The sequence below is a fragment of the Callithrix jacchus genome, chromosome 15 (genome assembly GCF_049354715.1).
Source record: "Callithrix jacchus isolate 240 chromosome 15, calJac240_pri, whole genome shotgun sequence".
NCBI classification, from domain to species: domain Eukaryota; kingdom Metazoa; phylum Chordata; class Mammalia; order Primates; family Cebidae; genus Callithrix; species Callithrix jacchus.
The window spans coordinates 11,059,701-11,086,620 of NC_133516.1; the positions used below are offsets into that span (position 1 = coordinate 11,059,701).

At 37.8% G+C, this 26,920-nt stretch overlaps 1 protein-coding gene across 8 annotated transcripts in view; it reads left to right on the forward strand.

Moving 5' to 3' along the window:
* The first annotated feature begins 1,240 nt into the window (after window positions 1–1,240).
* The window catches only part of ATP11B (ATPase phospholipid transporting 11B (putative)), a 121,062-nt gene continuing 95,382 nt past the window's right edge, over window positions 1,241–26,920 (forward strand). For 6 of the 8 annotated variants that reach the window (XR_008476575.2, XR_013527022.1, XR_013527023.1 and 3 more), the window contains exon 1: window positions 1,241–1,577. Coding sequence is in view for 2 of the 8 variants with exons in the window: in XM_035274589.3 (XP_035130480.1) it covers window positions 1,551–1,577 (27 nt within the window). In the remaining 6 variants the exon portion in view is untranslated. The remainder of the gene's footprint in view (window positions 1,578–26,920) is intronic. The other 2 variants (XM_035274598.3, XM_078350231.1) reach the window with 1 other exon arrangement.

Genomic DNA, 26,920 nt, shown 5'->3' on the forward strand with positions numbered 1-26,920 from the left:
AGGGATGGACTGGAGTTAAATTACAGCATACAAGTAAAGAACCTGATACAGGACCTGGGTGCTCCATGAATGGTAGTGAGGTTTTATTACTAAATGTATCTCAAACTTCCTTTTAGGGTCATAAAGTATGGTTTAGTCATAAGAATAAAAGATGACTTTTCAAAGATCTAGTATTTTTTGAAGTTGGATGACTTATAATATAAAATTTCATGTTGGTTTTATAGATCGTAAGTATCCCCAAAGAAAGGTTCTATTTGTGGTGCTGGATAAGCATTATATAATAAGAAATGTCTACTGAAACTAGAAGATTCAGGATCATATGCAGCAACTTACCTAGTCAAGCAAATTTCATTTGGATTTGTTCTTGCTTAATTATTTTTTTAAAACCACAAACGTCTATTGGTGAAGTGTGCTTTAATTTAGCAAAAACACAGCACTCAATACATACATATAACGCAGTATGTATATGGGGCTGCTTTTAACGCCAAATCTTTAACGTCAAAGCCTTGTTCCAGTTGCTTGTATATTCCTTCTGAGTTTGTCATCCCCACACTTATTTAACCTAGGTCAAGTTACTTCTAAGGGTGTTTTTTTATTGCAGAAGTTTGGCAGTTAACAGCGATGAGCTGCCTTTTTACAAATCACCCTCCCCTGATCCTGTCCGATTTAGCACACAAGACAGAATATCTCATCCATTCTCCTAGAAACATGGGTCCACGGTGTCCCAGGCTCAGGGCAGTTGCATTGCTTTCAAATCACTTAAGGGGTGTCATCAAGATTTCCCTAGCCCCGTCTCGTCTCCGCCGTCTGCTAAAGAGGAGGCCTGACAACTTGATGGAACCCAAACTGGGACCTCTAGAGATTAACTTTCAGTCACATACTGAAAGCACATTCAAGATGGTGCGTGTGCGTGTCAGGAGACGCGTGGACCAAAGACGCCAGAGAGCCCGAAACGGACCCGCAACAGGAGGCAGAGACAGAGGAATCGGCCCCACGCTGCAGGCTCGGAGACGGCCAGACCCACACACACGACTTAATCCCACCCCAGAACCCGGAGGAAGGTGGCAGCGGACAGAAACAGCGTTCGGGAACCCGGCACCTTTCCGCGCTCGCTTCTTCCCTGACCTTCAACGCAGACCCCCGCTCGGAACGGCGGCGAGACGCGCCCAGCCCCCAGGGTCCGCGCAGCCGCTTTCGTCACGTCCGGGGGCGGGCCGGGGCGCCGGGGGCGGGCCCGGGTGGGGCCCGGGGCCGGGGGCCGAGCCGGGCGGGGGTGGGGTTGCCGGGGTGCTTGTGTGACAATAATGAAGGTGGCTGCGGCGCGGCGGGAGGCTCAGCTGCGCCGGGCGGGGGCGGCGCCGGGGCCGCGCCTGTAGGACTCGGGGCCGGCGCCGCGGGATGGGGACGCGGCGCGGGGAGTGAGGCGGTGGCGGCTGCAAGCGGAACTTCGGCCCGAGGGACTCGCCCGCTCCAGCCTGTGTCTGGTCGGCCTCCACCTGCAGCCCCGCGGCCCCCGCGCCCCGCGGGACCGGGACGGCGACGACGGGGGAATGTGGCGCTGGGTCCGGCAGCAGCTGGTAGGTGCCCCCCTTCCTTCCACCCCCTTCGTCCGCCTCCGCGCGGCCTGTCAGCGCGGGGTGGCGGGGACAGGCCGGCGCCGCCGAGCGGGGAGGCCAGAGCGCGGGCGCCCGGCTAGGCCGCGGCGGGGACGGGCGCGGGGCCCAGAGCCGGAGAAGCCCCGTGCAGCCCCGCGCTCGTCTCGCCTCCAAGCCCGGGCCGCCGAGGTTGGCGGGAGGCGGCCGCTTCCTCCCGGAGCTTCTCCGTTACTTCCTCCCCCAGCCGCTCCGGGGCGGCTGTGACCAGAGGCGGGAGTCCCGAGCTGGGTGGCGGCGCCCCCTGAGGAAACGGGGCGCGAGAGCTGAGCGGGAGGAGGGCAGTGGGGGAGGAGAGAGGTGCGCGCTTCCTACCTTGCACGATTCGGGACGTGTTTGGGTGAAGGGGAGAGAAGAACCTGCCTTCTGCCCCCGCTTGTCACGGACTTCGGGAAGCGGGTCACGATTCTGAGCTGGGTTGATTCCTGGAGAGGAGGCGGCCTCAGCTAAGTGACTGTAACCCCCTCGGCGACAGACATGTCTCCCCCCGGCCTGGAAACGGGAGAGGAGGACCGTCCGGGTGCAGCTTCGGAAACGAAACTTAGATAATTATGAATGCTACTTGTTGGGGTTTTCTTCCGACCTCATCCTCACCCCACCGCCGTGAAACTTTTCCAGTGGGAACCTTTTTTCCCCTTCTCCTCGAGGTACTTTGAACGAGACAGGTTTGGAAGGAATAGTTAACTTTCCAGTATTACTGGAACATCTGGACACCAGCAACAAAACATCTTAGAAAAGAGTGATTTAAGGCCTTTGAAAAGTACCACCGAAAATTTCCCAGAATTAATTCAGTGAGAAAAATCTTCCCTGCCTCCTTGCAGCTGCGGCGCGGAAATTACAACACTGAGGCAGCTGTGACAATTAGGACTGAAATTGCTCCTGGCTGGAGAAGCCTAACCTTATCTGTGTGATGAGGCGGGCTACTATTTAATTTCTAAGTCGCATTAACTTAATGCTTCTACAATGCAGTGTTTTCATGTACTCATTCTAAAGGCAGTGGTAACATTTAGTGAAGAAGAAACTGTGGGACGAAAGCACTGATACCTCTTTTTCCCTTCTGCTCTAGGAAAGCATTTTAACATTAAGACTAGGCAGAATGGGATTTCAGAGCCAGTCTTGTGTTACTTCATTTTGCAACGGGCATCATTCTCAGAAAAAAAAAAAAAAAATATATATATATATATATGTATATATATTCAGAGAGAGAGAGAAAGAGAACTGCCTACCGCTCTCTCCTACAAATGTGGGCTATTTTTAGCCTTGTAAATTCAGATACCCCAGATACCTGCTTTCTTAGGAAACCAAGCTAATGACGTCATTAGAATACCAGCTTGTTGTAATACTTCGGCTTTGTTGCAGTAAACCGTAGCACGGTCATTTTACTCGGAAGTTAATTGTTACAGATCTGCCTTATGCTTTTGCTTTGCCAAATCTGCATGTGTAGAAGGCTGATTTACCTGATGGTGTTTTGTGTGGTAGGAAGATCATTTTGAAGTGGTTCTCTTAGAGCTTTTAAAAATAGATTGAGACATCCTTTCTCACTGTTAAGGTATTTTTTAGCCAGAATAAAATCCTGGTTGTATAACCACGCTCATCTTCAGGACAGAAAATCTGGTAATGTTTTTTAAAATGGCTTCAAATGAACACAGCTGAAAGGAAGGGCCGGAAGTTGTATGTGGTTATTTTACAAGGCAGCCGTCTTACAGGATGGTTGACGAGTTGAACAAGTTGCTGTGCTTAAAAAATGCTGCCTCTGACATTTAGCTGCTCACCTCACTGGTTTTAAGTTATCAGATCCTCTAAGTACGTAATCATACCTGGGCCAGTGTAGGACTTTGTGTCTCTGGTCATGTAAATTAAATATCAAGGACAGTTGATACAGAGTAATGAAAATGTATTTTACTATACTAGGAGTTATTCAACTCAGGAAAAATCTAGTTTAGATTATACTTCTGTTGGCTCAGTGGATTGAATCAACATGACTTTTAGCAATGGGTTTATTTTAAAATTCAGATAAATAGGATACATTTGGGGAGATTGACAAGCAAATCCTAAGGTCAGGTTGGAGTTATAAGCATACTTAATTTGTTATATGAATTCTGATTTCCAACTAATGTCTCACAAAAAAAGTTGTCGTTTTATTACAGAAACAACGCCTATGCTCTAGTAATTTCTTTTTAATTAAAAAAAGTGCGACTTCTTATCACAACAAAGCATTTTCACTATTTGAGAAGATGGAAAAAATCGGAAGGTTGACAGAAGCTTGATCTTTTCTATAGGGAAAGTAAACAAAATGAAAATATTGGAATAGCCATTTCTTTTTTGTTCTTTGATTTTTAGCACACAATGTTAAAGTTATTTTACACTAAAAAAAATTCTCTTGTGGTGTCTTCGTGGTACAGTTAGTATTCAAAGTGTTCACATTTTCAGTACCGTATTTTATGTCTTAACTCATTAGAGATGACAACACCTTGATTATAATTGTGGAAATGCCGTTAGCTATTCATTGTATTCTAATATTTAGACCTGTTCAGTAGCCATTAGTCACATGTGGTCATTAAAATTAAAATTTGAACCACATGTGGCTATTAAAATTCGAATTCATGTGTCTGTTGGCTGCCATTGGCTATCAGATTAGTTCATATTATCATTGTCACAGAAAATTCTATCGGGCAACACCAATTTAGACTTAAATGAAAGTCTGTGTCAGTACATATTTTAGTTGAATGTAGTATTTCTTTACAGGACAATGTAGTACTACATTTTTAAAACACTTTGTGCTGGTATTAAAATATGCTGAATACTGGGGGTACAAATGTTGGTCAGGGCCACACTTACTCAACACGAGTAGACATTGGGTACATGTAGCTGAACAAATAATAGATAAGGAAAGAATGAATCTGTAGTGTTTCTGTGTTTAGAGACAAAAGTGACAAGTCAAGATCGACTAGCCCAGAAAAAAGCTAGAAAATAATTATACAAAAATAATATGTCGTAGTAGAGTAACTGTTTCTTAAATTGTTTCATAAATGTAATCCCTTTAGATTGTATTGGCGATGGTGGTAGGAGGCTGCTAAGATTGTCTTCTGATTAACTGAGGAAAAGGGGAAGGTCTTAATCTGAACTCCCTCAAGTTTCTGTTCTTTCTCACACTCACCAAACTTGCTTATACTGGTACGTAATCCTTGCCTTCTTTCCCTGTAGTCACAAGGAAGATGCAGCCCTCCTTTCCAGGGTGACAAGTCTTCTTAAGCTTTTGATCCTTTTCTTCCATCCAGCTGCCCATACTCCACCTTTATCATTAGTATGTTTGTTCTCTTCCCCTTTCCTCTCTCCTTCAACCTGGGAACGTGTTCAAGCCTCTCTCTGCTACCTTTTTCCTGTACCTGAAACTGCCAAATTGTTCCTAATTTTCTAAAAACAGATCCACAAAACTGCTGGCTGTTATGTTTGAAATGTGGCTAGCTTAAGTAGAGATATTCTTACGTGTAAAATACACATTGGATTTAAAAAATAGTATTAAAAAATGTGAAACCTGGCCGGGCACTGTGTTTCATGACTATAATCCCAGCACTGTGGGAGGCCAAGGCAGGTGGATCACCTAAGGTCAAGAGTTTGAGACCAGCCTGGCCAACATGGTGAAACCCCCGTCTCTACTAAAAATACAAAAATTAACCTGGCATGGTGGCAGGTGCCTGTAATCCCAGCTACTCAGGAGGCTGAAGCAGGAGAATGACTTGAACCTGGGAGTTGCAGTGAGCCAAGATCACTGGATTCCAACCTGGGCAACAGAGTGAGACTGTCTCAAAAAAAAAAAAAAAACAAAAAAAAAAACCTCATTTTTTTATTAGCTACATGTTGAAATATTATAATATTTTGGATATATAAGTAAAGTAAATTTTAGAATTTTTTGTGGGTTTTTTTTTTTTTTAGGTGGTTAGTAGAAATTTTAAAGTTTCCTGTGTGACTTGCATCTATGACTTATGCTCTGTTTCCATTAGTGCTGCTATATAACATTAAAAGTGAATTCCTGTATCCTCGTTAGCATAGTGAGATCCCATCTCTAGGAAAGAAAAAAAATTAGCTGAATGTTGTGGTACTGACTTAGAGTCTCAGCTACTTGGAAGGTTAATGTGGAAGATGACTTGGGCCAGGGAGTTTGAGGCTACAGTGAGCCATGATTGTACCACTGCACTCTAGCCTGGGTGACAGAGTGAGACCCTGTCTGAAAAGAATAGTGAGCTCATGTTTTTACAGAGCACATTATGGAATTCTAGAAATCTCACTTACTAGACTAGCCTGCCTGTAAATATCTTAGGATAAGAATCATGTCTCACTTGTATTTGTATTCATTACACTCAAGACAGCAGTTGGCCCATTGTAGGTATCCACCCGCCAGATGTTGGTTGAGTAAATGAATGAGTATCAGATCTAATTCAGCATCAGTTTGAAAATACCTGCATTCTTTGCCTCTTTTCCAAGGAATGAATGAATGAATAGAAAAAGGAAACACTGGCCTATGGTGGATAAGTTTTAACCTCAAGAATTAATGTTTAAGAACCTACATCTGTGAATATGTCTCTATTTCAGACATATATTCTTAGATACTCAGTTTTGCAGTTGGTTAGGAAGAGGGTAAAGCATTAGAGGAATCTCAGTTGTTCCCAGCAACACCGAAGGAGGGACCTTGCTCCAGATCCTGTAAAGAGCCTGATGATTACCATTATTGTCATTAAATATTTTCTAGACTGATGCTATTCAGTGTGGTATCCACATATGGCTGTCAAAATGTAGGCACTTGAAATATGTATGAAATACACAATGGATCTTGAAGACTTAGTTTGGAAAAAGGATGTAAAATATCTCATTTATTTTCTAATTGATTACATGTTGAAATTGGGTTATATAAATACACATATATATTGGGCTAAATATTAACTGTTACTGGTTTATTTTTGCCTTTTTGGAAAAATGTTGAAACTAAGAAACTTAACATGTGGCTTGGGTCATGTTTCTGTTTGACAGCATTGTTTTAGATTATGGTAACCATATATAATGCCTGGCATAGGCAGATCCAAGAAAGTTTTTGATTCTAAGGACTTTCTGATTTTACCTAGGCTTTTTTTCTGTTAGTTTTCTAGTTTTAGAGTGCTGGTCCACGTTATATCAAAGAGACTAGAAGCTGCCTGATAGACTATCTTTATATCTGATCTATTTGAAATAATTTTTCAAGTCAGCGTTGACTGCTATGGGGTTCTAGATTTAGCCAGGCTGTTTATTCTTCACTTTGTTTCTGCAGTTGTCTGAGTACTGATCATTCTAAGCAAGAGAATAATAATGATTAGCTTAGTTTTTACCAAAAATGTATATTTTTTATTGTTTAATTTTTATTTTTTTATTTTCAAAAGAAGTAAATGTGTATTTTCTTTAAATATCAAAACGAAACCCAGTATTTTAGTTCATAAACATAGTTAGAAGATTTTATTCTCAGATATTCTTTATTTTGCTTTTTTTCCTGGAGTTTTTCTGTTATAAAGCATAAGAAAAATATTCTAGGCCAGGTCTGGTGGCTCTAGCCTGTAATCTCAGCACTTTGGGAGACACACAGGAGGCTTGCTTGGGACTAGGAGTTTAAGGCCAGAATAGGCAACATAGTGAGATCCTGTGTCTACAAAAAATTTAAAAATTGGCTGGGCATAGTGGTGCCTGCTTTTAATCCCAGCTACTTGGGAGAGGGCAGTAGTATCTATCGCTTGAACACAGGAAAGGCTACAGTGAGCTATGATTGTGCCAGTGCATTCCAGCCTGGATAACAGAGTGAGACCCTGTCTCTAAAAAAACATTCTTGATTGGATATTTGTATAGGAAATACTAGGAGACTTACTTTTAAGCCAATATTTCGTTAGAAAATATATATGGGTTTTTTTGATGTTTTTTTTTTGGAGATAAGGTTTCACTTTGTCTCCCAAGCTGGAATATAGTGAATATAGTGGTGTGATCACAGCTCACTGCACCCTCAAACTCCTGGGCTCAAATGATCCTCCTGAGTAGCTAGGACTACAGGCATTGGCCACCACACCCAGCTAATTAAAAAAAAGATTTTTTTTTGTAGAGATGGGGATCTCACTGTGTTGCCCAGGCTGGTCTCAAACTCCTGGCCTCAAGCAATCCTCCTGCCTCAGCCTCTGGAGTAGCTGGGATTTGGGAGGCTGAGGTGTGAGCCACTGTGCCGGGCGGATGTTTGTATTTAATTCTTTGGTATATGTGGTTACAATGCTGCATTCAGTAAACATTCTCCCGTGCTGCAAATGACATGCATTGAGTTTCTGTTACTTCTCAACTCTTGGAAATGGCTCTGAGGGAACTGTTTGACTCTTGGGTGTGCTTAGGCGAAAACTAGAACACTAAAATTTTTTTGCTGACTGGTTCACGTAAAATTGTCTCTACAGTTTTTTATTTTCTTCTTTTCTTATCTATACATGGTATTGGCAAATTCTTTGAATTTTTATTTATTTATATATTTTTGAGACAGTCTTACTTTGTTGCCCAGGCTGGAGTGCAGTGGTGTGATCTTGGCTCACTGCAGCCTCCGCCTCCCAGGTTCAAGCGATTCTCCTGCCTCTCAGCCTCCCGAGTAGCTGGGATTACAGGCATGTGCCACCACACCCAATTGATTTTTTTTTTTTTCATTTGAGACAGTCTTGCTCTGTCACCAGGCTGGAGTGCAATGGCACAATCTCGGCTCACTGCAATCTCAGTGCAGTGGCGCGATCTCGGCTCATTGCAGCCTTCACTCCCTGGTTCAAGTGATTCTCTTGCCTCAGCCTCCCACATAGCTGTGATTGCAGGCGTACATCACCATGCCCAGCTAATTTTTGTATTTCTAGTAGGGACGGGGTTTCACCCTATTGGCCGGTGGTCTCGAACTCCTGACCTCATGATCTGCCTGCCTTGGCCTCCCAAAGTGCTGGAATTACAGCTGTGAGCTGCTGTGCCCGGCCTTCATTTGAAATTTTTAGCATGTAGTCTATTCTCCTTAACATTAAGTTATAGCTTATGCAGGTAATCATTCTTGTTTCTCTTTAAAAACTAATTGATTATCAAAGATTTAGATGAAATATCAAATTGAAGGTATTAATTAGTTAAGCTCTGTCTCCACATTTTAATTGGAAGTGGAGTACCCCTCAGGAAAGAAGGAAGAATAGGATGATAAGCATGGGTGTCAGCCATTCATTCATTCCCCTATATTTTGGAAAACTTAGGAACAGAAGCTGATTTTGTATATATGTCTTGTTACTGTGTGAAGTCGATAGAGCTGTACAGGTAATTTTTATTCTTTAAACTTTATGGAAAATTTCAATCACATACAAAAGTAGAGAAAGTGGTATAATGAGCCCCTTTATGGTATAATTTAAAGTTGGGCAAAGGGTGTGATTTATCCTTTACCCAACTTTTACAATTATTGGCACATGAACAATCTTGTTTTATCTATTTCCCCCAACCACTGTCCTCACTCTCTTTCGTTATTTTGAAGCAAATCCCAGACATTATATAATTATACCTATAAGTATTTCTTCTTCCTTTTCTTCCATTCTCAAATTCTTATTTTTACAAGTGTAGACATTTCATTTTATGTCAGTTACATCAGTGATTATTAATATGTTAATGTAAAATTATTGATTTAATTCAGTTATATTAATAACAAAAGGTATATGCATAATATATTTTGCTCATAGGTTTGTTAAGAATCTGTTAAATTCTAAGCAGTAGGTGTAGGACTTTCAATGTCAGCTGCTTTTTTCCTATAGATACATCTGTGGGGAGGATAAATCAAAGAAAGACACATGAATCCAAAAATGCTTTGCTTCAAAACATCATGTTATGCACCGTAAATACATAAAATTTTTATTTGTCAATTAAAACCATTTTAAGAAGTGTTTTACTTATAACATGAATTCATTTAAGTGTTTGGGGAGCAAATCATATCTCCCTTTTTCTTGTTGCTAAAAATGATATATCCTGAACCCTTTCTCTCTTCTTTCTCTGCCACCACCCTGGACTAAGCTGCTACCTCTTACCTAAACTATTGCAAAAGCTCCTAATTCATCTCATTGTTTCTCCCCTTCTGTCCTTGCAGTCTTGTTTTCAATATAGCAACCAGAGTGATCTTACTAAACAGATTAGATCATATAATTCCTCTGTTTAAGATTTTCCAAGTGCTTGCTTTTTTGTTGAGAGTAAAAGCCAAAGTCTGCTTGATCTGTATCCGAACCCCTACACTTCTTCCAATTCATTTCTCATCCTTCATCACCCTTCACTCACTCTTCTTTATCCACACTAGCCTTACTGCAATTCAGAAGTCCCAGGCATGCTTCAATTTTAGAATTTTTGTCCTGGCTGTTATACCTCTGCCGGGAATGTTCTTCATACAGACATCTGCTGGCTCCTTCTCTCTCTTCAAGTCTTTATTTAAATATTCCCTTATTCATGAGTGAAGCCTTTTCCAGCCATTCAGTATAAAATTCTGACCCTCCACAATACTTCCCTGTTGCCTTTCCCTGCTTGATTTCTCAGCACTTAACACTGTTTAACCTACTTCAAAACTTACTGTCTTGTTTATCTCAGGAAGGCAGGGATTTTGTCTGCTTTGGTTTTGTTCTCCATTTAACAAAAGCCGTTTCTCAGCTCTGCATTCCCTTTTAGGTAACACCATATCTTTCTCATGTATTCATTAATTCACTCATTTTTTATGAGTGGTTAATTTTCTGTGATAGCATTTTTGTTGCTAGGCTTTGGAACTACCAAAATGAAGCAATCCCTGCCCAACCAGTCTGGGGGAGGTGGGTTCTTCTTTTCCAATGCAAATTTGGATTGTTACGATTTCTTCCTATTACAGAAAGTGTTACAATGACTATTATTTGTTTGTTTATTTTGAAGTGAAATACCTAGAAGTGGAATTGCTGGGTCATGGGGTATGTACATTATGACTGTTACTAAATATTGCCAAATTATTTTCTAAGACATGAGCGTTCTCCTTTCCCTACATCTTGCTCAACACTGTACTGTCAGACTTGAAAAAATGTACCAGTCTGATGGATGTGAAACAGTGTCTTATTTTTGTTCGAATTTGCATTTTCTTGAATGCTATTGAGATGCAGCTATCCTCAATTTTATTCGTGTGAATAGATTGCCCATTTTCCACTGGGTAATTTGGCTTCTTCTTATTCTTGCTATAGTCTAGTTGCTAATTCTTTGTTGTATATGTTATCAGTATCTTCTAGTCTGTCCCTTGGATTTAACTTTGTTTATAATATTTTTTTAATACAGCAATTTTTAATTTGTAGGTAAATTTATTAGACATATGATTTCTGCTTTTTATTACATATTTGGCAATTCTTGTACTAGGATCATAAATCTGTTTTCCTAGCATTTTTTTTCAAATTGTTTTAAAATTAAGTTTTTCAAAACTTAAGTCTTTAAGATACGTGGAAGTGGTTTCTGTAAATGGAATAAGGTAGGGAATTTGTTTTCTCTCATATTGAAAGTTTCTTGTATCAGAGCCGTTTATTGAATGAGGCATCCTTTCTCCACAAGTCTGTGTTGTTTGCCTTCTCTGTCATAAATGACATTGTCTTTCACATGCTCTATCGTATACTAGCATTCTTTTCACATGCTGTCATACAACAGCGTTGTCTTTCGCGTGCTCTGTCATACGCCGGTGTTGTCTTTAGCGCACTCTGTCGTAGCCGGTGTTGTCTTTCGCGCGCTCTGTCGTAGCCGGCGTTGTCTTTCGCGCGCTCTGTCGTAGCCGGCGTTGTCTTTCGCACGCTCTGTCATACGCCGGCGTTGTCTTTCGCGCGCTCTGTCATAGCCGGCGTCTTTCACGCGCTCTGTCATACGCCGGCATTGTCTTTCACGTGCTCTGTCATACGCCGGCGTTGTCTTTCGCGCGCTCTGTCGTAGCCGGCGTTGTCTTTCGCGCTCTGTCATACGCCGGCGTTGTCTTTCGCGTGCTCTGTCGTAGCCGGCGTTGTCTTTCGCGTGCTCTGTCGTAGCCGGCGTTGTCTTTCGCGCTCTGTCATACGCCGGCGTTGTCTTTCGCGTGTTCTGTCGTAGCCGGCGTTGTCTTTCGCGTGCTCTGTCGTAGCCGGCGTTGTCTTTCGCGCGCTGTCGTAGCCGGCGTTGTCTTTCGCGTGCTCTGTCATATGCCAGCGCTGTCTTTCGTGTGCTCTGTCATATGCCAGTGTTGTCTTTCACATACTCTATCATATACCAGCATTCTCTTGCATATACCTTGGTCTCATTCTAGGTACTCTATTCTATTTCATTCATTTTTTGGGTGCATAAATAATGCACTTTTTTTTTTTTGAGTCGGAGTTTTCGCTCTTGTTACCCAGGCTGCAGTGCAATAGCACGATCTCGGCTCACCACAACCTCTACCTCCTGGAATTAGGCAATTCTCCTGCCTCAGCCTCCTGAGTAGCTGGGATTACAGGCACACACCACCATGCCCAGCTAATTTTTTGTATTTTCATTAGAGATGGGGTTTCACTATGTTGACCAGGATGGTCTCGATATGTTGACCTCGTGATCCACCTGCCTCGGCCTCCCAAAGTGCGGGGATTACAGACTTGAGCCACCGCACCGGGCCAATGCATGGTTTTAATTATAGTTTTTTAATAAGTCTTGGTATTTGGCAGGCAGAACCCCCACCTTTTTCATTTAGAATTATATTAATCTTTATTCTTCTATATGCCTCTTACAATGCTTGTCAAATTCTGTGGAAAATCTTTCTAGATTTTGATTAGTTCTGCATTGAAGTTAGGTTTCTTCTATTCATATTATTCCCTTTGATTATAAGCTGTGGATTGTAATTCATTTTTATTTATTTTTCTAGTTATGCTTATAGTCACTGAGTATCTCTACATCTACAAATAAGATATGCATTTAGATTTTTTGACTCCAGTATTCTCTTTCTCATCTTCCACATTACAGTTGCATAGTAGTTTAGTTCTACTTTTTCTCTTTTACCAGCTTTATTGATATATATCTCACATACCATATAATTCACCCATTTAAAGTATATGATTCCATTTTTTTAGTGTATTCATAGGTTTGTGTAACCATCACTACCCTCTAATTTTAGGACATCTTTTTCTTCCCAAAAGAAACTTAACTCTCATTCCCTGTTTTCCCAAACCTGAAGCCCCCAGTCTAAACCACTTTCTGTCTTTAGGTTTGCCTACTCTGAACATTTTATATAAATATCATACAATATGTATTTTGTAACAGTGTTCTTTCACCTAGCATAATGTTTTCAAGGTTCTTCTTTGTTGTATGTATCACTGCTTCATTTCTTTTTATTGCCAAATAATACTCAATTTTATGGATATGCCACTTTTTTTTTTTTATTCATTCATCAATTGATGGATATTTGAGTTGTTTCTACCTTTCGGGTATTAGAAATAACACAGCTTTGGCCATTCATGTATAAGTTGTTAAGTAGATATGTATTTTCAGTTGTGCTTATACCTAAAGAGTAGACTTTTATTGGGTCACATAGTAACTCTGTTTTTAACTTTGTGAGGAATTACCAAACTGTTTTCCAAACTATCTAGACCATTTTACATTCCCACTGGCAATGTATGAGGGTTCCAGTGTTTTCGTATCCTTGCCAACACTTATTTTTGTCTTTTTTATTATAGTCATCCTAGTGGTTATGAATAGTATCTTATTGTGATTTTGATTTACTGCTTCCCTAATGACTAATGATGGTCAGTGTTTTTTCATGTACCTGTTGGCCTTGATCATTTTTGGAGAAATGCCTATTGAGGTATTTTTGCTTATTTTTAATTGGGTTATTTCTTGTGTGTCTTTTTTTTTTTTTTTTTTTTAATTCTTGAGTTGTAAGACTTCTTTATATAGTCTAGATATAAGACCTTTATCAGATGTGTGATTTGCAAATATTTCTCCCGTAACGTGGGTTGTATTTCTCTTTTTAAACTCAATGTTTTTAAATTTTTTAACATTCATTTTTAATGTGGTAATTTTGGTTTAGTACAAGGATTTAGTGATTTTTTTTTTTTTTTGCTCATTATTGTTTCTTGCGTACCACCTCTTTCCTCCGGATTTAATTTTATTCTTGCTGACATAGCTTCTTTAGTTGTTTTTAAGCAAGGGTTCATGAGTGGTAATGTTTTTATTTCATAGTCACTATTGAGTGCAAATTTAGCTAGATACAGAATTCTGGATTAATAGTTACTTTAGCTCTACATATTGGACATACTACTTACTCCATGACTATCTGACATTTATTGCTGGTGTGAAGTATGCTTTTAATCTAATTGTCATTACTTTGTTGGGACTATCTTTCACATTGCTTTTAAGATGATCTCTTTGTGTTGACATTTTGTAATTCTACTGTGATGTATCCATCATGTTTTTTCATATTTTTCCTGCTCTGCATTTGTGTGTGCTTTCAATCTGAAGACTATACAGTTCAGAAAAATTATTAGAAAAACATTACCACTCATGAACTTTTTCTTTAAAATATTTTTTCTCAGCCTTTAATTTTCTCATTCTGGAACTCTTGCTTGGCATATGTTGAAGCCTCTTAATTTATTCTCTATGGCTCTTTTCTTATTCTCATCTCATTTTCTATCTGTGCTGTTTTCAGTGAAAATTTTTTATTTCTAGCTTCTAGTCCACCGGTTCTCTTACTTGTTTTCACTGTAGAGTTTATACTGTCTTCTGAATTTTTACTTAAAAGATAATTTCTCATTTTCAGCATTTATTTTTTTATTTTATTTTATTTTTTTGAGACGGAGTTTCGCTCTTGTTACCCAGGCTGGAGTGCAATGGCGCGATCTTGGCTCACCGCAACGTCTGCCTTCTGGGTTCAGGCAATTCTCCTGCCTCAGCCTCCTGAGTAGCTGGGATTACAGGCACACGCCACCATGCCCAGCTAATTTTTTTTGTATTTTTAGTAGAGACGGGGTTTCACCATGTTGACCAGGATGGTCTCAGTCTCTTGACCTCGTGATCCACCCGCCTCAGCCTCCCAAAGTGCTGGGATTACAGGCTTGAACCACCACACCCGGCCATTTTCAGCATTTATTATTGAACCTTGTTCATTTCTGTCTGCTCTTTCTGCATATCTTCCTGATTTGTTTCATAATTTTTGGAATAAAACAAATAAAAAAATATTATTCTATTATCCCTTTGGAGGTCTTAAACATACTTAGTTTAAGAATACACAGCTTTTTCCAGCTTTCTTTCAAAGGTGGGAGAAAGCCTGGACCCAAGCACAATTGCTACTAATTGAACCTGACTCTAGAACCCTGGTGCAGAGGGAGTTCTGCTGATTCTTATCCTGCTATTCTTACCCTACAGGAGTTGAACATCAAACTGCTCATTTCCACACCAAGTCCCAGAAGCTCAGCCCCTGATTACAGAAATGATTATCTTATGTTAAGCTTAGCTAAGTATTAATTAAAAAAAAAAAAAAGACCATCTGTCTTTGCTTTTGTGAAGTAAAGGGAACAGTTCAAAATGTAGACTTTCCCAAGGCCAATAGCCAGTTAATGTCACAGCCAGGGCTCGAACCTAGAGAGTTTTTCCAGGGAGTTTAGTAGTGTGAAATAGAAATAGCAGTCGCTTCCACTGTTATTTCTAAAATCTGCCTGAAAGTGAGATAAGACTAGAGGATGCATTAGGGTAAGGAATGTCTAGCAGTGGTATTCTGGAGATGGTGGTGACAGGTGTGTAGAGGAAAAAGATAATAAAGTGATCAAGAGTTTCTGTAGTCCAGCCATGGCCATTCTCAAGGTGAAACGCATTTTATTAGTTAGACCTGGTTTATCTCTTGATGTATGTCTCTTCTTAAAAATGTTATATAGTGTAAACAGCAATGTTTAAATTGATTTTAAACACCATGACAATTTTTTTTAAAGTTTTAGAAAGTTTTAAATCCCTTGGGAACTCAAAAATTACTTTGACGTTTGAAAAACTTGTAATATTGAAATAGAAATTATAAATGCAGCAAAGAGATAAGGTGGTTTCCCATTTTTAATAATAACTTTTATCATATCCGTAATGAAATTGTGCCATACTTTTAAATCTATTCAGATTATATTTTATAATATTCTGTAGGAAAATAAGTGAGTCATCTATGATTTAATGCTTTTTAGTCAAATTTGTACTCATTCTACATATTTTATTTTTTGTGCTTATTAAAAGGTCTTTTTTTAAAAATGAAGTTTTATTCAGGGGAGGGGTGTTGTTTTCTCATTTTGGTATTTCCATAGTTCCAAGCATATTACCTTGCTCATAGTATTTATAAATTGAATTTTAAGATGAAATACTAAGTGGCTTGATATTTCAGAATGGTCAAACATTTTAACTTTTTGGTCCAGTGCCAAGCAGAGTAGCAAACACATTTTTCTTAATAAATGTGTGTGTTATGTATTGATATTGTAAGATTTTGCTTTGAAATGTCTTTTGCAATGAGTATAATTGGCAGGTAAAGCTTGAGCAGAATATATGTTACCTAGAAAATTGTTTCTTCATTTCTTCATCTCCCCAATTACAAGGGGAATATAGATATTCTTATCTTAGCTCTCCACTATGCTCTTTAATGTACGGTGAGTTCAGAAACAGGGAGAGTGAACCTGATTTTTACTATGGAGAGACTGTAAAGTAGTTCTGTAATCTTGTGTTTTCCTCTTGAACTTTCAGTGTTATAAAGGACTTGGCTTCCAACTTAGATATGCAGGAGACCCTCATACTTTGTGGATCCAAATCTTTGTGCAGAATTAAAGGGAATTGATGCAGTGCTTACCTGCCAGTGTTGATCATTTTTTCAGCATATGTTTGTAGTATTGTTTTAAAAAGAAGGAAAAACTGAAATATCTTGGGAATTTATCATGAGAAAGGGAAAGTCAAAATTTCTAAAGAATGCTTTTAACAGTTTTTTTAGTTGATAGTCTCCCAGGCCATGGGTTCCCTAATGATGATGTTTCATGTAGATTGAGATAAAGCTTTCTGTGGTCTACAGCAAAATGGAAAAAATGAGGTCAGTGTAATCTCTGTTTGCATACATTTGTAGATGTCCTTGTTTTTGAGTAATTTTTTTAGCATTGTAAATATAAACTTTATTTTAGAATGGGCTTTAACAAAACGTTGCAAATATAGTAGAGAGGATTCCTGTGCCCTCCTCTCTCACCCAATTTCTCTTACTGTTAACATCTTACATGACTATGCTGTGTTTTTACACCAATTTTGATATGTTGTTATTTAACTCCATACTTCATTTGAATTTTATTAGTTTTTCCCTAATGTCCTTTTTCTGGTTCACTTTCTCTTAGATTGTTTCCTTTGCTTTCTTTTTTCTTAATATTTTTGCTTGGAAAAATAAACTGTTGGCAACTCTATGCCAGTTTTTAAATTTAAAAAAGTTTTACTGATCTGTAAAATCTAAAACTGTTCCCTCCTGTGGAAGATTAAAAAAGTAAAAATCTAAAAGTCTGAGAACTAGTGCCTTTGGTTGTTAGAAGTCAGTGTGATAGCCATTAACAATTAAAGACTCTCTAAGCGTTTCCTAATTACATTTTATTTATAGTTTTATTTATTTTATTTTATATTGTATTTTCATTTTATTTAATTATTTTATTTTGATGGAGTTTCACTCTGTTGCCCAGGCTGGAGTGCAGTGGTGCCATCTTGGCTTACTGCAACCTCTGCCTCCTGGGTTCAAATGATTCTCTTGCCTCAGCCTCCCAAGTAGCTGGGTCTATAGGCGCACCACCATGCCTGGCTAATTTTTGTATTTTTAGTAAAGACTGGGTTTTGCCATGTTGGCCAGGCTGTTCTTGAAGTCCTGGCTTCAAGTGATCTGCCTGCCTTGACGTCCCAAAGTGCTGAGATTACAGACATGAGCCACTGTGTCCTGCCCGCTTAGTACACTAATAGGCGATTCCATACATACCCTTTGCTTGCACTGTCAACATATTGCTTGCTGGGTTATCAGATAGCCTTGCTAGTTGTCTCAACTAGAAAACAATTCCAATTTGATCTTAAGTATGTGAGATGAAATAGCTTATGTCCTAAATCACTAAGATTTCATCAATTTCAAGTTGGTGGGGACTAAGTCATGTATCTCTTTCATCATCATTAGTCCTTAGCATACTACAAAGCACATAGTAAGTATTCAGTAAGTACTCTTTGGTTGTTAAAGTACATTTTTAAAAATTGAATACAGGAAGATAGTAAAAGGCAAGAATTGCAGATCAGCAGTAGAATTTTCATTGTTACTATACAGGATAAATGAGCTGCTTTTTGAAATATCTGAAAATAAGTAAACATTTTTTTGTTTTTTAAAAATACATTTTTAGCCAGGCATGATGGCTCATGCACTATGGGAGGCCAAGGTGGGCTGATCACTTGAGATCAGGAGTTCAAGACCAGCCTGGCCAACATGGTGAAACCCTGTCTCTACTAAAAATACAAAAAATAGCTGGGGATCATGGTAGGTCCCTGTAATCCCAGGTATTCAGGAGGCTGAAAGAGGAGAATCGCTTTAACCCAGGAAGCAGAGGTTGCAGTGAGCTGAGATGGCGCCACGGCATTCCAGCCTGGGTGACTTGGAGCAAGACTCTACCTCAAATGTATACATACATACATAAATAAATAGACAAACTGAAAATTTGTCACACTGACATAATTCTGAAAATGTTCCGTTTCAGAATTATGGAACATTTTCAGAATTATGTTAGTGTGATCCAGTGATACTAAATAATCATTTTCTGCTTAAAGTTTAATTTTCATAGCAAAGTTTAGGATTTAGTGAGTCTTTTTTTTTTTTCTTTTTATACTGTGTAGACATGCTTTACTTTCTTTTGAAGTGTATTTCTCAGGTTCTTGATAATACATTTCTGATTTATAGACGATTGTGTATCTTCCTCCCTCCCTACTTTTTTCTACCTTTGTGTCAATTCTTATCTAAAGACTAAATAGGATTCACCTAGCATCTTTATTCTTTGAACTCAGGATTTTTATGCTGTTTTTTGTGCTGCAATTGTTGAGAATGTTTTTACCTATACTTTATCCTATTTAAATCTGTAGTTGGAAATATTTGTTGTACAGTAGTTTCCTGGTTTGAATACTGGCTTTACTGCTGATAGGAGATAAGCAGCACCTTCTAACTTGAGAGATAGTGAATACTTGTATGATAACTTCTATTTTAATATCCAAGTATGTAGTTGATTCTCAACACTATCCGACACATTTCCCTTTTCCTGTCAAATATTTTATAAATACTCCTTCCTTTTTTTAATACTGAAACAAAATTTAAATAGCTTATACAAGTAATTTGTTTAAAAATGCACATTACCACCCTAATTGTCATATGAAGGAAAAATCAATGAATACATTTATGTTAAATAAAATCTGTTTTGGTATGTAAAGAATCATGACTACACTAGACATAATGAATAATCAGATGCTGAAGTCATTGTGAATGCCCTGGCTCTAAATATACTGCTAAAAATATATGTTATAGTGACTCATAAATTTTCAACTGGTGATGTGATTTTCTAAAACAGTAAACACCGCTTCATAAAAGTTCTGACAAAAAGTATAATTTTTCTTCAATTTACTTGGTATTGAAGATTTCATACCTTCAGAAGATTTCAGAACTACATAAAAGTTCTGACAAAAAATAGAATCTTTCTTCAGTTTACATGGAATTATCCAGGGATGCAATTATATGGTAATTGCATCCCTGGAAAATTCATAAATCCATACAAAAAGTTTTTGTTTATGTTTAAATAGACGGCTCGGATTATTTCAAATAGACTTTAGCAAACATGGCATCTTGAAGTTGTGATGCTCATACGACAGTTCTTCATTGGCAAGACTCTGCAATCCTTTGCAGAATGTCTAATACTTCTGCCTCACCCACCCAGTAACTAAATGCCACTAGCACCCCCAAGTCACTGTGAAAATGAAACCAACCTTATTCCTGAAAAGTTCCCTTGAAGTCCACCTTCTTTCTTTGGCTCATTCTCCAAAAAGGAGTTTTGACTTTGAGGCATACACCTCTTAGCTATCGCAGAACTAGTACATACAGTTTTTTATATAAGAATAGGGAAACACACTTAAGCAACCAATCAGAAAACGGTAGATGGATAGAAAAGCCTGTTGAACACTAAGTATATCATTATTCAGGACCATCATTTCAGTAATATCATTTTGGTTGGTTTATCCAGTTTAAATTCTTTATATTGCATTATACACATAGGATAACAGGAACGGCATATAATTTCAGTGTACATAAGAGCATTATATATTTTGAGAAACATTAAAAATGTTTATGATTATGGCAAGATGAAAAGTAGGATTAACTAGATTGTGGTGAGACTGGTACAAGGTAGTTGATTTTTGTTGTTGCTGCTGCTGTTATTTATTTAGTAACAGTTGCCTGGTTCAGCCATTACTGAAAACTGTTTCCAGCATATAAAATTAATAGCACAATTGCATATTTTCCATCCATCTTTTTTTCTTTTTTTTTTTTTTACTTTAATACACTTTTTAATGTTGTTTAGAATTTTGTGGTGTATGTTTGTGACTCGTATTTTTTTAAATAGTAAACTTTAAAGATACTGTGAAAAAGATAACGTTTATTCATTGACCACATCTCCAGCGTATATGCAGAGTTGTAGCCAGCTATTGCCTATTTACCAAGGAGGATTTAGAAAGCCGTTTTCATTGCCATTTTTGTTTATGATTGTTGGGGAAGAAGGAGGAAGCTCAGTGTTTTAGAAACCTGAGTAGAAATGTATTTTTACCCATTTATCTTCAATCTGGAAACTGCAGCTATAAAATTGACTAGTTTCACTCCTTATCCAGACAGTGGTTAGCTGGATAGGCAAAGTAAAAACTCAAATTTAGTGTTCTTGGTTATGGAAACCTTAAATTCTCCCTTACTAAAACCTGTGATCTTTAAATTTGCTCTAAAGTAAAACAACCGTACACATTTATTTTTATCATAAGTACCTCTGTGTTTCCATACATGGAAACTACCAGTGCAGCATATAAAGGGATATTTACTATTACGGTTGAATTATGGCCAAATAGGATTTACCTGATCCAGAAAATCCACGGTGAAGTCCCAAATGGATGACATTGATTTATTAAAATTGTGTGAAATATACATAATATAACATTTACCATTTTAACCATTTTTAAGTGTACAGTTATGTGGCATTCAGTATATTCACATTGTTGTATAATCATTACCACCATCTGTCTCGATTTTTTTTATCTTCCCAACATGAAACTCTGTACTCATTAACTTGCTATTCCCTTCCTTACTCAACCCCTGGCAACCACCTTTCTGCTTGTGTCTTATGAATTTGACTACTCTTGCTCATTATATAAGAGGGATCATATGATATTTGTTATTTTGTGACTGGCTTATTTCACTTAGCATAACATCCTTAAGGTTGATACTTACTATATCATATGCTGACATTTTCCTCTTTTTAATGCTGTTTAATATTTCATTGTATGCCTAAACCATATTTTGTTGATTCATTCATCAGACGAACACTTGGGTTGCTTCCACCTTTTCACTGTTGTGAATAATGCTGCCATGGACATGGATGGAGAAATGCTCTTCAAGCTCCTTCTTTCACTTCTTTGAAGTATATACCTGGAAGTAGAATTGTTGGATCTTGTAATAATTCTGTGTTTAATTTTTTGAGAAACTGCCATACTGTTTTCCATAGTAGCTTCACCATTTTACATTCCCTCCAGCAATGTACAAGGGTCTGCATTTCTCCCCATTTTTGCCAATACTTATTTTCTGTTTTGTGGGGTTTTTTGTTTTATTTTGTTTTCGTAATAACTTTCTTAATGGATGTGAAGTGTTATCTCCTTGTGGTTTTGATTTGTATTTTTTTAATGGAAGTTGATTTCTTTGACATTCGGGAATGTCAAAGTTTACAGCTTACAACAACTGTAAAATTGTAATAAATAGCTTGGATAAGAATAAGACAAATCTAGGAACACCAGAATAAAAAGTTTCCTTCTAGTCCCTCTTACGCTAGTAATGGTACATTTCACTCTACAGAATAAATTTTAAATTTTTTTCCTTTTCCAAATTAAATATAAAAGTTAAAATCAGTTTGGCAGACATTTGTTTTTTTAAGTTATTTTTATTTTTATTTTTTTGAGGCTGGGTCTTACTCTGTTGGCCAGGCTGAAGTACAGTGGCACGATTATGGCTCTCTGCAACCTTGACCTCCCAGGCTCAAGTGACTCCTGCCTCAGCCTCCCAAGTAGCTGGGACTATAGACACGTGCTACCACACCCAGCTCATTTTTCTACTTTTTATAGAGACAGTTTCCCCATGTTGCCCAGGCTGTTCTCAAACTCCTCGCTCAAGTGATCTGCCTGCCTTGGCCTCCTGAAGTGGTAGGATTAAATGTGTGAGCCACCATGCCTGGCTGACATTTATTTTCAGTGATATTTTATTTTTATTTATTTATTTTTGAGACTGAGTTTCGCTCTTATCATCCAGGCTGGAGTACAGTGGCGTGATCTCGACTCACTTGCAACCTCTACCTCCGAGGTTTGATTCTCCTGCATCAGCCTCACAAGTAGCTGGGATTATAGGCGTGTGCCACCCCACCCAGCTAATTTTTTGTATTTTTAGTAGAGACAGATTTTACCATGTTGGCCAGGCTGGTCTCAGACTCCTGACCGCAGGTGATCTGCCCACCTTGGCCTCCCAAAGTGCTGGGATTACAGGCGTGAGAAACCACACCTAGCCAAAAGAATTTTACAGTCTAGAGGGAGAGATACATACAGAGACAAACAAATACAATTCAGCGTAAGTAAATCTATACTGGGACTGTATAAAAGGGTTGGTGGGAGTAGTACCTAACACATGACTTCCTTTGTCTCTGGGGAATGAGGGGTATCAGCTAAAGCTCCACTGAGAAGGAAACTCTTAAGCTGAAAAATGAAGGATGAGTAGGCTTTTGCTGGAACCTGGGTTGAAACAGGAAATCAACTTTGGGAAGTAGTATTATAACCTTTAAGAGATGAGCTATCTGTAGTAAAGCTTTGGCAAACGATTTGAGAATTTTTGAGGTCTTTCTCTAAGATTACTCTAGATTTTATATCCCACAGCTTGAAAATCCAGTCCCAACCCACCCCTGCACAAAGCCAGAGTTCTTGGAAGACCAGACTGGTCTGATAGATGGCAAACAAACTTCAATTCTAAAGTGAAAGTTATGTAATGCAAAGCAAAAAGCTAAGATAAATTATTACAACTGTTTACATTGTAGGTGTTGGAACTTTTTCTCTGTCACCTTACTCTGGCCTTTTAGCAGTGTCACATTATCTTACCCTGATGATACTTACATAAAGGTATATTTTACTGAATAGGTACATTTTACTGAAAGTTCATGTCTAGGAAACAGTAATTCACAATTAACTTTGTAGATTTTAATAAAAGACATTAAATAATTCCTCCCCAGAAGCCTTGGTATTTTTTCCCTAAGCATTTTCATGGGCCTATATGCTTTGAAACACATAGCCAACAAAAATCACTTTCTGTCATGTATGTGATCTAAATAAAATTCTGTTCCTTTATTTTAATAACATAATGGTATTACAGTTTTGACTCTGAAGCTGCTTTTTGTTTTGGTTATTTGAGGTCTTTGGTTTGATTTGATGCTTTTTCTTTCTGTCAGCAAATAAATCATATGTAGGAATGCTAGATGGCACTGTGAACTCTAAGGATAATAGTTTTCTTAGTTATATTAAAGTAGTATGACTAATTATTCACAACTGTAGTTTTAGTCTCCTCATAGCTCTTTTATTTATAATGCTTATAAAATCTTTGGGATTTTAAGATACAAAGAGGCGGATATATTTGGCCTGGAATTGAAAATGTTGAGACTCATTCCTAAGTATTGTTTTATGCTAGAGACCTCCTCTGGAAATTGATAACTCTGTTTGCTGGTTTGATTTTTCCAGGTCTCATTCAGTTTCGTTACAAGAGGAGTCTCATTCAAACAGTCCTGTCCTGTGTATCAACAGTCTCCTGACTGCCTTGAGACTTTCCTTCCTTTAAATACTCACCCTCCCCACTCCCTGGTTTTTTTTTTTTTTTTTTTTTTAGTATCTATAGCTTTAACATATGCTCACAATTCCGGTAAGAAAAGAAAAAAGGGATTTTGAATTTCATAATTTTTAAGAATATAATAGCTTTCCAGTAGTTTAAATTTGTATGTCTGCAATACCTAAACTCTACTTTTTAGTAGATATTAATAAAAACCGGGGTGGGTGGAATAGCATTAATCTATCTCATTTCCTTTGCCCAGGACAATATAAAATGAGAGGAGAAAGGAGCAGGCAAGCACCAAGGCGTTGAGGGTGTGAGTGAGTAGTCTAGGATGACAAGAGAAAATGTATTATGTGCCAAAGGTTTCTGAACCTTGGCATGTAGCCTTGACCTAGTGATTAGGGAGTTCAGATTCTGTTTCCTCTCCAGTGTCATAGAATTGCTGATAATGCTTGCCAGAAATAGCGTGAAACTATGTTTGAACTTCATACTAACAATATAGTTACACAAACAATTTTGTTAATAATTTGTTAAAGAAGACAAAGGTGCTACTGAAACATAAAATTCTCCTGAGGTAGTTTTAAATAATAGAATTTGAAGCTAGAGAACTAATTACAAAGCAAGATTTGAAGTTAAGTACTTTTAAACTTCTTTTCATCATGCAAAGCTCATGAAACCTATGCACACACTTATCAGGAAAATGCACATATATGCAAATTTGCACACACTTGCAGAGAGTCACAGAACTGAAGCCCGTTTATGGATCCTGCTCTAAGTCAATTTCTTCATATTTGGATAGTTTTGTTCTTTTATTTAGGTTGTGGATAGTTTAATTTGTTATAGCAAAGTCGATGTTAAATATTAATGAACTGAAGTTACAGGTTTAATTTTCTTAAGGGACATTAGACCATACTTATACTACAGACATATTAAATTTTACTATTTTGCATATGAAAGAAAATAAGGCATGTACATCCCCACAAAGGCATGCCATTGACTATAATATGATTGGATGAGATTATGTGAATTAATGAAAAACCTCAGGATGCAAAAGTAGATATATCATCATTGCGAATATGGAAAAGTTTGTCGTCATTTTCCTTTCAGATTTGTCATATTTTAAATTGTGATATCTTGGAATATAGAATTACTGTATAGGATTTTAAAAATTCAGTTTATAATTGATTTTGGGGGGAACATTTAAAAATATCCTTTTAAAATAACTATAGAACCCTCAGAAGTTCCAAAATTTTAGTATGTGGTCACTGGTTCTAATCATCCAATTGAGATAAATGGGAAATGATGAGCATTTGCTTCATGTAAAGTATGTACATTTATATGTTAATACAAATTCTAGTCATAACTGAGATGTTGTAGTTATCTTTCTGTTATTTTGGGTTCTTTGTTTTTTGTTTTTTTAGATGTATATAAATTCCAGTGTCGGTGATGATTTAGCAAAAATTAAAATTCTCTTTCAGTGGTTCTGAGTCTCAGTTGTCTTGACATTTTAAAGATTTATGTATTGTTTCAGGTCCTGAAATTTACTTTCTTTTTTTAAAAACACTTTATCCCAAAAGCTAAATTAGTGTTAAAGAGAAGTAATAACGAATATTTTATCTACTTTAATAGGCTCTTAAACAGGTGTCCATCTGAATCTGTTCAGTTGAGCTGAAAGCAGAGTGATGCTGGAAAGATGGCAGAAAGCATATTAAGAGGCAGGAGCTAGTGTATGGGGGAGATGTTAACATAAGTTTACAAAGCAGATGCTGAATAAATATTATGCCTCATGCAGTGTAATGCTCCAAATACCTGTTTATAGGTAAATTTCCTGTGAACCTGTTTTGAGAAATAAAGCCATAGACTAAAGGAGCAGACTTTAAACTATCTGTTCATTCATTTACCAAATTGTGAAAAAATTTAAAGATACCTTATTAGGAAAATAAATATTTATGCCACCATATATTTTCCTTAAAGAGACTGATTTTGAAGTCAGACACATACTGCTATTTTCACCTCTACAAAATGTGGTCATCATTATTGCAAAGTGTTGTGAAAGCAGGGTAGAAAATCATAGGCCTTTAAATAGTCTGAACAAATAAACATGATTTTTATGATGCATACAAATGCATTTGTACAGCCATGTAGTAACTGTTGCTAAGATCACAGAATAAAAGTTTAAAACCAAGAATAATAACAGTTGAATACCATACATAACACTTAATATTCCGAGGGACTAAGCAAAATATCCCTCTACGTTACATGGGATCTCCCGCTGTCTGTGTATGTCGACGCTTAATGGAAATGTTATAGGGATGCTAAGCATTGAATGGCAGCCGGATTACTTACTTAGTAGGTTGCTAAATTAGAGCCTTTACTAATATCTAAAAATGGAATATCAAGTTTTATTGACCTTTTAACAACTGATTTTGAAGTCAGACACATATTGGCTTCAAACACATACAGACACATACTTACTTACTAGTACTAATAAATAGCCCATGACCACTATTTTTAAAAGAAAGAAAAAAATCTAAGGAATTTTTAATTATTTCCTGTTAGTACCAAAGAAAGAAGGTCTTTCATTTGGATATTGCTTTCAACCCAAAATCTACCAAAAGAGTCTTTTTCTTTTCTAATTTTTCAAAACCCTAGACAACATGCCAAATGTTAAAGGTATCTTGACGATTCACTTGCAACTGTGGAGGTTAGTACAGTCCTCTAAGAATAAAGTATCAGTAGTCTTGTCATCCGTGAAATCTTTTCTACTGGACATGATTACTAATAAGCCTTGGCAGGTGGTTTTCTAAATTTGAGGTCAGGATATGAGTTCCTCAAGGCTGGGAATTACAGCGTATTCATATCTATGTTTTAGTAAGTCAGTCGATACTGTAATGGCATCAATAAGTGATTGTGTGGAATGAATCTGGGCAAGACCCTACCTAATGTACTGTCAGTCATCTGGGAACAAATCTCTGCAACCAAGTCAGTCTGGCAGTGGAAAAAGATGTGGCAGGTGCTTACGAGGCTGTGGCTACACAGGACTTTCATATCACTGAGTAGAAACCCATCCTAAGAGAAGGCAAGGAACCCACAGAAATGAAGGGAAGGAATGCAGTAGGGAAAGAAACTTTGT